Consider the following 14,768-nt stretch of genomic DNA (forward strand, 5'->3'; position numbering starts at 1 on the left):
GCCGCGGGGAGGGCTGCCCGCAGTAACAGGGGGGCGCACAGGGGAGCCACTCCCCGTCCCAGATCACCTCCACTCTGCCTCCTCCGCTGAGCACACAGCCCCCACTCTAATTCTCCTCCAATCGGCGCTACAAGCCTGGGAGGGGAGGAGAATTAGAGTGGCGCCGGCATGCTCAGCGGAGAAGGCGGAGTGGAGGTGAGCTGGGGCGGGCTCCCCGGGCGGGGTTAGCTGCCGCAAAGGGGGGGCTCCCCGGGCGGGGTTAGCTGGGTGGGTGGGTGGCGCAAGGTGGAAGTTTCGCCTAGGGCACGAAACTTCCTTGCACCAGCCCTGAATATAGGTACTATATTTGCAATTCTCTAGTCATACAGAACAAGCTCTGAGTTTACAGATTCATTAAAAAGGCTATTGGGCTTGCAATTTCATATACCAGTTCCTTTAATATTCTTGAGGGAGATTATCCAGGCCCGCCGATTTAATTACGCGGTCTGAATTTGGCTTCTACCTCAGAAGTGGTAATTTCTCCTGCCATATCCTTGTTCCCATTAGCCACCCTGCCACTGCCCACAACCCTTCATTACCCTTCTTAACAACTAAGGCAAAGTATTCATTTAGGTGTTGGATCACAACTAAATTATCTTTCATCTCCACCCCATCTTCAGTGCTCAATGTTACCACTTCTTTCCTTGTTTTCTTTTTAGATATATGGCTAAAGAACCTTTTACTATTGGTTGCAATTTTCTTTGCAAGGTCTAATGCTGGTTGGCTTTTGGCAGTTCTCACTCTTCCCCTACGCTTTCTGACATCCTTGAGGTAGCTCTCCTTGCTGATCCATCCCTTCCTCTACTCCTTGTAGGCTTTCTGCTTTCTTAGTAACCTGTCTGAGGTGCTTGTTTATCCATTTGGGTCTAGCTAGCTCACGTACCAATCGCAGTTACGCTATGGCAGCATGGACTTCAGTATGGGATAGCTGCCCAAGTAAGCCCAAGGTGTCAGGTGGTCTTGTACAGCCCCCGATGAAGACTGTACTGCTGCAGATATTCTGCTACTGGTACCCACCCCTCCCAGGTTAAAGCTAGCTTAGGTATGTGCCAGCATGCTGCAATCACAGACCCCTGACTGCAGCATAGACATACCCTACGTGTCTTGCTCAAGGCCAACAGGATGGTTCAGAACAATCAAGCATGCAGTTGGCCTCTAACCACATAAAATTATTACTCTTATCCTCTTCTTCCTCCTCCATCTTAGCATTTGTTACACACTTGTGTTTCATCTTAAAATCATAACCTCTTTGGGAAGAGTTTCTTCCTAGGTGTTCATATAGCACCTAGCACAATGGGGTTCCCAATGCTGACTGCAGTCTCTAGGCAGCCTCCAGTAGTAGTAAACAGTTATAGCATCAAAGTAGGACTACCATTGGTTGAAGTATCAATTAGTTTTCTACACCCTTAGTTAACTTGCTTACTGTATTCTTAAAGTATCTTTTGGGTTGAAATTTCTCCTTGTTTTCATCCCAGAGGTGAAGAGAAATCTTTCTACTTGCTGTCTGATGATCAAGCACTGCATTAAACCAGTGTCTTTTCTTTGAGGAACATTTGTCTTTTCCTTTTAGGCCAAGGAAAACAAATACCAAAAAAGCTGTTATTTCCATACTAAGATTGAGATTTTAATTACACAAGAGTCAGGAAATTGAGAATGAAGAGTTCTAACACCACAACCCTGTCAAATTGTGCGTGTTCATTTCTCTAGCTAGGGTCTTTTGATACACAGCCACAACTCTAGGCAGCATAACAGCATTCAGGAAATATTATAACATCGGATAGGAGCTATTTTTCCATATTGCTCTTCTTGTAAGCCTAAGTGACCAATTATCACATATTAGCTATCCTCTCTTTTCTAAGAGAGATAGCAAATAACCCCAATGCTACCGTTCAGCTTACAGTAGTCTAGACCTTAGTCAGAGTTCAAAGGCCAGGACAAGGTGCAGAGGCAGCATTTATTGCTCTGGTGGATGGTCTTCTCCAGTCCATAGACACAAGAACTACACCCATGCTCACCCTCCTTGTCCTCTTTATACCATTATCACCAAGTTCTCCTATCCTGCTTCCAAGAGACTACATGATGAGCAGCCATTTCTCTGTTTATCGTGGAGGAGGGTGAAAAATTGTTTGTTAATCTCTGAGGATAGGACAAGAAGCAATGGGGTTAAATTGCAGAAAGAGACGTTTAGATTGGACATTAGGAAAAACTTCCTGTCAAAGTAGTTAAAGCATTGGAATAAATTGCCTAGGGAGGCTGTAAAATCTCCATCACTGGAGGTTTTTAAGAGCAAGTTAGACAAACACCTGTCAAGTATGGTCTACAGAATACTTAGTCCTGCCTTGAGTGCAGGGAATGGAGTAGAAGACCTCTCGAAGTCCCTTCCAGTCCTACACTTCTATGATTCTAAGCTCATGTGATTGTCCCAATCCACCTGAGAGATCACTGCTTCTTCCTTGACTATAGCCTCCCTTGACAGCTATGTTCCACTGGAACTATCAAACTTGTCTATTGCTTGATGGTTTGAGAGACAGATTTGTCACAGTAGCTGAGCTGCATCACTGGACTTACATCAAGTAGCCATGGACTTCACAGCATTCAGAACAAACTACAAAATTCACTCTTTCAACTTTATTTTCCCCTCAATAACTCCCCATACACTCAGCCACAGGAACTTAACACACTCCATCTAGGTTTTATTTCACTAGATTGCCAATGAGAAAGTTATGGTTCTTCCTTTACTTGTTGAAGTTTGACACCTACAACAGAAGGGATTTTTTTGCAGGGAGCATTTAGGGGGCTCTGATGGTTACCCTGTTACTTATTACTTAAATGTTCAGATGCCATAGGCCAGATACACAAGACTGAATTTTGTACATTTAAAATCTCTTTAAACTAAGCTTTGTTGTTATTTCAGATGTGCACCTTTAGTGATTTATAAAACTGCAGTTATTTCTGCCATTGAAGAGCCTACTGTAATTGCAAGCATCCAAGGGGAAGAGCTAAGGTTCAGTATCTAAACATAATGAAACCTTTTTTTAAAGTTACAGCCATACAAGGGAGAGGGGGCTAATGCAAAGGAAAGAAAACACTCTGCCATGGAGCTCTGGAAAATATTAACATTTATATTGTGCTAGGATCTTAAGGCCACAAGCAGAAGTGAAAAGCTCATAAAGTAGGACCTTAAATCAAAGGCAGAGTCATTGCTGAAGGCCATATGGAAGGAATCCCACCCAATCAACAGATAGGGTATCCTTGACATAAGCACTACTTAGAAACAAGTCTTTCAGAGACACGGATTTAAAAGACATTGTTGAATTCCAATAACTGTGGATAAAATATTGGTTATAATGGAAACCCGCAGGTTCGCAGAATGCAAACGTAGGGAACCAAATACCTATACTAGAGGCTGAATCGGGCTCCTTTGAATTGAAACTGTAGGCTTGGGAGGGTCATAACACTAGCAAGAACCATTGTTCTGTCCTACAAGCAGTCTCACACCTCCTCACCACCCTCAAACAAACACACACACACACACACACACACCGCAGGGAGCAGGAAGAGCATACTGAAGCTGTGCCCATTATGCCTCAGTTCCTGATATCCTGGAAAGTCAAGTTTTATTCCACCCCTCCAGACTTCCTTTATCCTTCATTCTTAGTTTAACACAACTGTTATCTAAAATAACCTGCTAACAGCTAACTCTGAAGAAAAAGTGCTTTTCCTTTAAAAAAGGAAATTAACAGGCAACTCCACACAGAGCTGTGTGGAGCCAAGATAAAATATTGCTGGTCCGAATACCACCAACATGAAGGAAGTAACTAATTATAAGAATGTCACTACAGTGCCAAAGATTCTCAGTGACCCTTGGAAGATACCATATCGTTATAATATCACAATGCCATTCAATTTTAATCTGTCATTATACTACATTAGACAAGACAACTATGCCAAAGCAACTATGTGAACTCCCTGTGAGAAGATAACACGAACAAAATAAGAGAACCTTAATAGCATGCAGACAGCATTGTAACTGGCAGAAATTAACATTTAAGAGTAAAACAAGTTACAGTAAAAGCTGTTTTATCTGGCACTTCACCAACCAGAAAGCACTATAAACCAGCATTTCTGATCTTCATTGAAATTCCAGTTTATAGTCCGGTTGGCGTGGGGCCGGCAGGAGGTTGGCGCGCAGAAGGGGTGCAGGTGCCGGATTTGGGGGGTGCTCACCTTCTGCAGCTCCCCACACGCAGTGGCCTATCCCAGCTGCTCCTAGGCAGAGGTGCGGCAGGCAGCTTTGCACGCTGCCTCTGCCCACAGGCGCCACCCCCTCAGCTCCCATTGGCTGCAGTTCCCAGCCAATGGGAGCTACGGAGCTAGCGCTCGGGGCGGGGGCAGTGCGCAGAGCCGCCTGCCACACCTCTGCCTAGGAGCAGCCAGGAGGGGTTGCCACTTGCGGGGAGCCGCCCGAGGTGAACACCCCCGCGGATCCGGCACCCCACCCTCCTATCATGCCCCAACCCAATGCCCCGAGCCCCTTCCTGCACCCAAACTCCTTCCCAGAGCCCACACCCCCTCCCGTGCCCCAACCCCACACCCCCTCCCACACCCAAGCTCCATCCCTCTTAGTTAACCTGCATTTTTCACTTACCGGTACCTCCCATCCCCCAACATGCCAGATAAAACTTTTACTGTACTATCAACATTGTTGACCTTTCTTTTGACACCAGCATCCTCTCCTGACATCAGTGGTGCCCCTCTGCTGAGCAGCAGAGGTCCAGAGGCAAGCAGCCTGCTTCTCAATGCATTAGAAGTCAGTGACATGGAGTCTGGGTATATGTGAAGTATAACTTACTTTATTTACACATATAACGCAGTACTGGAACAAAGGTGCTCAGACAGCACACAAGAAATCCCTTGATTGAGGAGACTGCCCAACACCACTGACCAGTTTGCAGAGACCAACTGCTTCAAGAATTGACACTACTTAGAGACCAAAGTCTCCTGCTACAATGACACAGCTACACAGAATCTCACAAAACAAACCGCCACTGCATGGCTTCCCAAGACTTATAGTGTTGCATGTGTTTTCTTAGCATGCAATCAAACGTTATCTTCATCACATGACAACACCTGCCATAACATTTTATAAGTTGAAATACTGTATATGCTATTTACTTCAAACCATAGATATGTAGCAACCAAAGAATACTTGCTTTTGGCAAAAATAGTTTAACATATTACAACTCAGGATTTTTAATTAATACATAGTAATTATTTTCTTACCACAAAATTTGTTCTCTTGGGTGCTGACCCAACAATAAGGATAGACTTCAAAGTTAGTTTTTTCAGATGACCTGTGTACTAGCAAATACTACTATCCAGATGATACAATGGGTGCTGAAGCGTGACAGCTGAGTAGTAATCTGCCTAAGTATAAACCAATAAATAACTTAAATTTCCTTGACATTATTAAGTAATGATGGTTTTTGATTGCATGAACCATTACATCTAAAGAGAACTCAGAAGAGAGCAATCTCCGCATAATATCACATTGTGAAAAAGAGTTCCTGTTCCATCATATTTGAATTAATTACACTAGAACCTCAGAGTTACGAACACCAGAATTACAAACTGACCAGTCAACCACAGACCTCATTTGGAAGAGGAAGTACACAATCAGGCAGCAGCAGAGACCCAAAAAAAAAAAGGCATTTTTCTTCTGCATAGTAAGGTTTCAAAGTTGTATTAATGTTCAGTTGTAAACGTTTGAAAGTACAACCATAATGTTTTGTTCAGAGTTACAAATATTTCAGAGTTACGAACAACCTCCATTCCAAAGATGTTAACTCTAAGGCTCTACTGTATGAGATAATTAACACTCAGGTCTACAGTTTGTCTCAGAGTACAGATCTTGAATCCTCAACAGAACTTTAGTTGCTTCAGGTTCCTTTGCTTCAAGCTGGAATTATCACTAATTTATCTTTGATTTTGAAAAGACACTGTAAGAGAAAATTAAGAAAAGGCCTGAGTGGATCACAATCTTTTTTCACTTCTCTAATCCTTAGATTTAATCTCGTGTTGCCATGAGAAAATCAAAATCCTGGTATTCATTGCTTGGGGCAGATAAGCGTTCCTGTTCCCAAGCACAACTGGAACCTTTATTAAAGGTCTAATTTAATAAATGCCAACAATTGCATTTTAGGTCTGTTTTGGTCTCATCCATGATACACCTCTACCTCGATATAACAGTGTCCCCGGGAGCCAAAAATTCTTACCGCGTTATAGGTGAAACCACGTTATATTGAACTTGCTTTGATCCACTGGAGTGTGCAGCCCTGCCCCCACAGAGCACTGCTTTACCGCGTTATATCTGAATTCGTGTTATATCGGGTCGCATTATATTGAGGTAGTGGTGTACTTGTAAGGTATTATGCATTTTCAATGTAAATGTGTAAAGAAAGATTTTATACTAGATTAAGAAATGCACTTAGATTTCCCAGCCCAAGAAAGCAAAACACCTTATCAAGAGTATACAGTTAATATACAAAGTTATTTACATTATAATTTGATTAAAGCTCCATATGCCTGCCCATTGGCACAACATGCTGCCGTGGATAGCTACCACATGGAATTACACACAGATTTCACGTTTGTCTGCAGTCCATGGGATTAAGATTGGTCTCCTAGATGGAATTTTTTCTTCTTATTTTGTCCAAACATGAGTCTGAGCCAGAACATATGTAAGAGAAAGAATGTAACTGGTCTCCTGTATATGTGAGTATGAGATGCATAAAACTGCAGTAAGTCAGACACCTAGTGTAGCAGCTTAGGAGACAAAGGGTATATCTACACTACCTGCCGGATCAGCGGGTAGTGATCAATCTATGGGGGATCGATTTATCGCGTCTATCCCCGATCGCTCTGCCGTGGAGGCGGAAGCGGAGTCGACGGGGGAGCGGCAGGACGCGAAGTAAGTGATTCTAAGTCAATCTAAGATACGTCGACTTCAGCTACACTATTCTCATAGCTGAAGTTGAGTATCTCAGATCGATCCCCCACCAGAGTGTAGACCAGGCCAAAGTCTATGGATTCCACAGTTGTGTGTTAAGTGATTTAAGAATTTAAATTTAACACAGTTCCATACTAGTTTAATTTTTTTGAAGAACTGAAGTTAAGGGGAATATCTTATCCCAATGGGTAATCAGATTTCATTAGTACTGAAATATTAATTTATTGTTTATTGTCAGATATGAAAATTCAAAGTTTCCAGCTCTTTAGCCCAAAATGGCATACGTCAGCATACAAAAGAGAAACTATTTTATAATTTATTTACACAGATCTAGACCAGACAGTGCCTCTCAATTCTGGAGAATTATGTATTTGGAACAGAACCTCTGTCCTTTTCCCTCTTCTAATATAATAGCTTGATCCCCTTTTGTTTCATCTTATTTTCTGTATGATTTCATACACACGTGTGTAGATCAAGTAATCACAGGTTATTGTTCACACAGCCTCCAGCATGATTCAAGTATTTGAAGATTTTAAAAGCATGTAAGGCTAGTCTACACCACAAACTTAGGTCAGCTTAACATAGCTCAGTGCTATGAAAAACTTCACCCTGTGAGACAAAGTTAAGCCAACCTAAGCCCCAGGGTAGACACTGCTAAATCAATGGAAGAATTCTTCCATCAACCTAGCTACTGCATCTTGAAGAGATGCATTTACTACAGCAGGGGTCGGCAACCTTTCAGAAGTGGTGTGCCGAGTCTTCATTTATTCACTCTAATTTAAGGTTTCGCGTGCCAGTAATACATTTTAACTTTTTTAGAAGGTCTCTTTCTATACGTCTATAATATATAACTAAACTATTGTTGTATGTAAATTAAATAAGGTTTTTAAAATGTTTAAGAAGCTTCATTTAAAATTAAATTAAAACGCAGAGCCCCCTGGACCGGTGGCCGCAACCCATGCAGTGTGAGTGCCGCTGAAAACCGGCTTGCGTGCCACCTTCGGCACACGTGCCATAGGTTGCCTAGCCCTGTACTACAGCAACGGAAGAACCCCTTCCACCACTGTAATAAGCGTCTACATTACAGTAGTGCAGCTGCAGCGTTTCTAGTGCACACATACGCTTAATATTGACTTTACTCTGCTCTGCTCCCATTGATTTCAATGATAAAACTCCTGTTGACAGGGTGGCAGAGTTATTAATACTTTGGAAACCACTGAATTTCTTACCTCCAGGAGTCTTAATTCTCAACCCTACTATTGCTTTAAACAGGGGTTTTGCTACCATTACGTATAGTAGGTGTTACAGGAAGCACTGCTGACAATTCAGTAAATTACAGAGTACTTAACAGACCACAGCAGTAGGGAGTAGTATGTTGGAGATGTCAGGCCAAACTCAGCCCTGGCATAAACAAGATCAATTCAATAAACTCTCATGCTAGAATTTAATATGCATTTTAGATTAAATGTAAAGCCAAGGTCCTGATCACCGGCAATCACAGAAGAGCCATGGAACCATTCATAGGAGCATTTACCCAAGCGGCTAAGGCAAACTACAACTCATTGATTTTTAAGATTAATATTACAATGTTAACTAGAAGTGTTTGATTATTTCCTAGCAGTAGTCCTACAACCAAAGACGGGTGGCCAAACCCCTCCATGGAGCCCCCCCTGCAGTCAATTGGGATTCATCCATGCAAATCCATTTGCAGAATCACAGCTTTGTTTGCTACTATTGATATTTGGTTAACACTGTGGGAGTTACAGGTTATTTTTCATTAATATGGTGGTCCATGGCACAAAGCTCAGCAATACCCTTTTAATTAGACCAATGCAACAGAAAAATTCATATACAGAAAATTCATTTACAGAACATAGCAGTGAGAAATCATGAGCAATTCACTTTTTATAATAGCAGTAATTTTAAGTAACACAGAAAACCATGGTCATTTTTACATTGCAGTTTAGCCTATTGATGAGTTCATAAAGTTATGAGATGCACAATCAGGCCCTAAGTCAACTAGCCCCCTGAAATCAATGGACTCACATGAGCAGAGACTGGCTCCTGTAAATAAGGGTTTACAAAGCCACTTTGACCCTGATTCAGTGACTAACAAAACACATTAGTCGTTCTCATTGAAATCAACCCATTCCATTGGAAACTCTCCAAACTGAAATCAGCGGTACTACACATACATATTTATGAACCTGACTAAATTGGAGTTTTATCTTTAATCGTGTGTTTAGACAGTGATGCTCTGAAGGAAAGAGAAAAATGTAAGAAACTAAACTACTACCCTGATCCCAACAGGTTCAGAGCACCTACAGCTTCTATTAAAGTTGATGGGAGTCAAAAGTGTAGATGCTTAGCATTTCGCAGATTCAAAGCTGCTGAGTGTATTTCAGAAATTAAAAATAAGTTATTGACTTAATAAAGTGAGCAGGAAGAACCAACTCAAGTTGGGCTCAAGATGTGGCTTTTGTAAAAACATTCTTTTACAAGATCTATAAGCATCAAGTAGCCCAAACGTCAGGTTTGGACAATATTTAGTAGTTTCAAATTCAGAGACGCATTATCTAGTCTGAAAACATTGTTCATCTGGGTGTATACCCTATATTAGTGTGCCCATTAAAACACACAGTTTGGATATATTTCAAATTCTGTTTTACCTGAAACTGTCAGGTGGAGTTTGGTAAGCAGGAAAATGGATAAAAAAGCAAACTAAATGTTCATGACATTTTCTGAAACTAAGCTCTAGTTCCTTGCTTACCTCTGCCTAAAAACAACAGGAATATTTACATTAATTTGGAACTATGCCAGTATGGTCCTGTGGGTAGGACACTGAACTAGGACTCAGGAGACCCAAGTTCTACTCCTGGCTCTGCCCATGGCCTGCTATCACCTCTCCTCCTCTAGTTACCCTCCCCCCCACAATTTGCCTATTATGGGCTTGTCCACACTTACAGAGCCACCCTGTAACGCTTAGTGAAGATGACACCTTTGCTGACAGGAGAAGCCCTCCCTTTGACATAGCTCTGTCTACACCAGCGTTTAGGTCAGCGTAACTACATCATGCAGGGATGTGGATTTTCCACACCCCTGAGCGACCTAGTTATACCAACATATGTATGTAGTTTAGACCAAGCCTCAGTCTATGTGTACACTACAAATTACTACCTACATTGCTCGGGGGTGTGAATAATCCACATCCCTGAGCAATGTAAGTTATATTGCCCTAAACACCAGTACACACAGTCAACCTGTGGAACTCTTTGCCAGAGGATGTTGTGAAGGCCAAGACTATAACAGGGTTCAAAAAAGAACTAGATAAATTCATGGAGGATAGGTCCATCAATAGCTATTAGCCAGGATGGACATGGATGGTGTCCCTAGCCTCTGTTTGCCAGACGCTGGGAATGAATGACAGGAAAAATCACTTGATGATTACCTGTTCATTCCCTCTGGGGCACCTGGCATTGGCCACTGTCAGAAGACAGGAGACTGGGCTAGATGGACCTTTGGTCTGACCCAGTAAGGCCGTTCTTATGACAGCACTATATTAGTGGGAGCAGGGCCGAGGGCGGCAGGGGTCAGTAATGCAGCCCTCAGGCCAATGTACTAGTCCTCATGGTCATTTGAGTTTGAGACACGGGTCTACAGTGATCACAATTAAGCCCCAATCAACTGATGTGCCTTGGTGTTACCATAATAAAAATAGCCAGATATATTTATAAACAGTGTTTGGAAGGAACCCAACTAGTGCAGTGCTGAGGAAATGAAATGGACTGAGAACTACAGTGAAACTGACAACTTATTTTCAGTGTCAAAGCTGAAATGTAACAGTCTGAACAGCAAAAGGCCAAGTTCATCCTGACAGAGACAGATAAGGAAGTTGTTTGAATGTTCTTCCTACGGAAAGGGCCTCTTTGAAAGCCAGCCTCCTGCCTCTATCACAGATTTCAGAGACTGCTGGTGGCTGGGAGGGTGGCAACTCATCTGATCAGCGACGGGGGTCCTGGCAGAAACCCTCGAGATACCTACACAGGCCAGAGACGTCCAGCATGTTAGAGATGCCCCGGTCACACATGTCCACCTCGGGCTGGCTCTTCTCCCTACTCTCCTCCACGATCTTCTTCAGGGACTTGGACATGGCCTGGGTCAAAACACAAACAGCCGCTCGTGACGAGGCTGCGCCCACTCACCCACCGAGCTGGAGGTCAAGGGGGTGGGGGGAGCAGAGACCCGCCGAGATGCGACGCCCAGGGCGCCCCGGGAAGCTCCGGGCTGCAGATCTGACCTCAGCCAAGGTAGCGTGTGCGGGGCAAGGGGGTGACCGCCCCCCCAAAGCTGCCAGCGCCCGGGGCAGCGGGGAGACCCTACCCAGGGCGGCCCGGCGCGGCAGGGGAGTGGGACACCCGTGCCCTGAGCGACGCACTCCCCAGGGGCGCCCGGGCCGGAAGGCGGAGCCGCTCCGGGACCCCCGAGACCACTCACCGGTGGGTGCTGCGGGCGGGGCCGTGCGGCGCGGGCAGGAGAACGCGGGGTTGGCAGGGGCACTCACTGCCCGGGACACGCCCTGCTAAGATACCGCCCACTCCCCCGCCCCCAAGCGCACGCTCCGCGCACGCAGGCGCACTAGGCCCCGGTTGGCTGGGGCAGCGGAAAGCTCTCAGCCCCAAATAAGGCGAATCGCTCCGGGGCCCGCTCCACCCCCACTTGGAATGTGCAGCTCCGGGCTGGCCAATCGGGGCCGGGCATCCCGCCAGCCAGCCAATGGCCGGGCCCGGGGTACGAGCGGAGCCTGTGTGGCCGCGGGAAGGGAGTTTCCCAACCTGTTCGTCGCGCGCTCAGTGCTGGGAGGGAGGGGGAGCAGTGGAGGCGGCTGCTGCAAGGCTGCGCGCTGCTCACTTGCCCAGTGACCTCTTGGCATCCGCCCCCAGCGCAGCGATGGGGCGGCGGGGGCAACGACAGGGGATGGGGGGCAAAGTCGGATCTGAGGCCTGCTACCTAGCTGGAGTCCTGTGGCAAGCTGCGCCTCCCGTGTCGGTTGGTGCTCGCTCGCACAGCCATAGGTTTGAGTAAACTTCTAAACAGCTGTTCCAGAGCCACGTGGCAAGAAACTTTCCCATTAGTTCGGAGTGTTTGGTTTATTTACGTCTGGGTTTAAAATAAGAGAAGGATGAAACAAGTGAGGGAAGTTGTGTTTAGGGAAGGGCCAGCACCAATTTGCCTCACAAATACGTTCTAGCTTTTGATTAAACAGATTGAAGAACCATTCTGAAGTGTCCATTTGCTTTTGGGGAGGGAATAATTTTAAAAGATTTGCTCTTCATGTAAATAATTTTGATCTGTTCTTTGCCACATAGACAGGCAACATAATGCAACTGAGCAATTTTGGTCTTATTTATTAGCTATTCTTAGGATATATCTGCATCTAGTTGGAAGATGGAATAAAACTAAAGTACATAGTATGAAATTAGCACTGCTTTTTTGGACTAAGCCTGTGTGTGCCTCAGTTTCCACTTTGTGTTGCAATGTTACCTAAGGAGTGGGAAAGGGCAGTTTACTCTCTGGGCAGGCAAAGAGACATAGATATGAGTGTTGCCTAGCTGTCTGGATGTTGGTCCCCATATGAATGGAGCCTCTGAGAAGACAGTGGTAAATCCAGGTGCCTGACTGATACCTAGCCACCAAGGACCCAGAGGGATATGGACTTTCCTGCCTTTCCTTAGAAAAGCTGAGCAACAATCCCCCAGCTCAAGATCAAAGGACTGGGGAGGTGTGAGGATAAGCCTTGGCTTTTGGAGGCAGTCAGGGCTCTGACGTGTGATTCTGACCAAGGAGGTCAGAGAGACAGAGCTTGAACAATGGAGTTCACTACAGCTTGGCTGGGCACTGCACTACCCAGAATGGACTGTGCTTTAACCTTTATTCCTCTATGCCAGTGGCTCTAACCTTTTCAGACTACTGTACCCCTTTCAGAAGGTTGATTAGTCTTGCGTACTCCCAAGTTTCACCTCACTTAAAAACTACTTGCTTACAAAATCAGACATAAAAATACAAAAGTGTCACTGCACACTATTACTGAAAAATTGCTTACTTTCTCATTTTTACCATAGAATTATAAAATAAACCAATTGGAATATAACTATTGTACTTACATTTCAGTGTATAGTATATAAAGCAGCATAAACAAGTCATTGTCCATATGAAATTTTAGTTTGTACTGACTTTCCTAGTGCTTTTTATGTAGCTTGTTGTAAAACTAGGCAAATACCTAGATGAGTTGATGTACCCCATGGAAGATCTCTGCGTACCTGCAGGGTTACACGTACACGTATACACGTACCCCTGGTTGAGAACCACTGCTCTATGCTAACCCAAGGACTTCCTAAGATGTGTTCCAGATGTAAAACCCTGCTGTTTTACAACGCTGTATGAGTGTCACTGCAAATCCTGGTGACGTGCACTAGTCCCTGAAGAGTGTACAAATGTTCAGTAGGGGTCTTGTCAAGGTGTCACCTCCACTCTGAACTTTAGGGTACAGATGTGGGGACCTGCATGAGACAACCCCTAAGTTTATTTACCAGCTTAGATCTAGTAGCTGCCACCACCAAATGGTTTAAACAGACGTTTATGGGAGAGTCAGTTGGAAACTGTCTTCCCCCCAAATATTTCCCCAGTCTTTATCCCCCTTTTCCTGGCAGGATTGGGACTGATTCACCTCCCACCAATTCCTGGTGAGCCCAGATCCAAAAAACCCTTGGATCTTAAAACAAGGAAAAATTAATCCAGTTCTTAAAAGAAGACTTTTAATTAAAGAAAAAAAAATGTGAAAGGAATACCTCTGTGAGATTAGCATGCAAGGAAATCTCACAGACAACAGATTCAAAACACAGAGTATTTCCCTCAGGGCAAAACCTTAAAGTTACACAAAAGAAACCCAATCTGATTCTCCCTCTTATGCAAAAGAAGTCACAAAAGAAAATAAAAATAATCTAATACATTCCTTCTCTAAATACTTACTACTTTTAAAAAATGTTAGATGGCTGATTCCTGGATCCTTCACTCTGGCACAAAACTTACTGAACAGACAAAGGACTTTTTTCCCTCTTCCCTCTTTGAAAACATCTTGTCCCCCCATTGGTTCCTCTGGTCAGGTGTCAGCTAGGCTATGTGAACTTCTTAACCCTTTACAGGTAAAAGAGGAATTAACCCTTAACTGTCTGTTTATGACAGGTCTGTCTCAGTTGGACTCGCTGAATGGCGCTCACAGTGTGAAGTAGGAGTGGTGCAGGCACAGAGGTCTAGTCTAAGGAGGCAGAGAAGCCACAGGGCATACCCTGGAGAAAGTCAGGCACACGGAAGGGCGTCCTCCTAGAGCAGGGGTGGGCAAACTTTTTGGCCCAAGGGCCTCATCGGGGTTGCAAAACTGTATGGAGGGCTGGGTAGGGAAGGCTGTGCCTCCCCGAACAGCCTGGCCCCCGCCCCCTATCCGACCCCCTCCCACTTCCCGCCCCCTGGCTGCCCCCCTCAGAACCCCTGACCGATCCAACCCCCCCCACTCCTTGTCCCCTAACTGCCCCCTCCTGGGACTCCCCACCCCTAACCACCTCGAGGCCCCACCCCATCCAACCCCCCTGCTCCCTGTCCCCTGACTGCTCTGACCCCTATCCCCCCTCACCCCGACAGGCCCCCCCCAGGACTCCCACACCTATCC

General features: G+C 44.8%; 1 protein-coding gene across 1 annotated transcript in view; it reads right to left on the bottom strand.

Annotated features, from left to right (window-relative positions):
• Positions 1-11,651, bottom strand: part of RSU1 (Ras suppressor protein 1) — a 173,735-nt gene extending 162,084 nt beyond the window's left edge. The window contains exons 1-2 of the mRNA XM_024193329.1: positions 11,543-11,651; positions 11,090-11,201 (exon numbers count right to left, since the gene is read on the bottom strand). Coding sequence (XP_024049097.1) covers positions 11,090-11,198 — 109 coding nt within the window. The 5' untranslated portion in view covers positions 11,199-11,201; positions 11,543-11,651. The remainder of the gene's footprint in view (positions 1-11,089; positions 11,202-11,542) is intronic.
• Positions 11,652-14,768: the final 3,117 nt, after the last annotated feature.

This window comes from Terrapene carolina, unplaced genomic scaffold (genome assembly GCF_002925995.2).
Source record: "Terrapene carolina triunguis isolate 2854851 unplaced genomic scaffold, T_m_triunguis-2.0 Scaffold84, whole genome shotgun sequence".
Lineage (NCBI taxonomy): Eukaryota > Metazoa > Chordata > Testudines > Emydidae > Terrapene > Terrapene triunguis.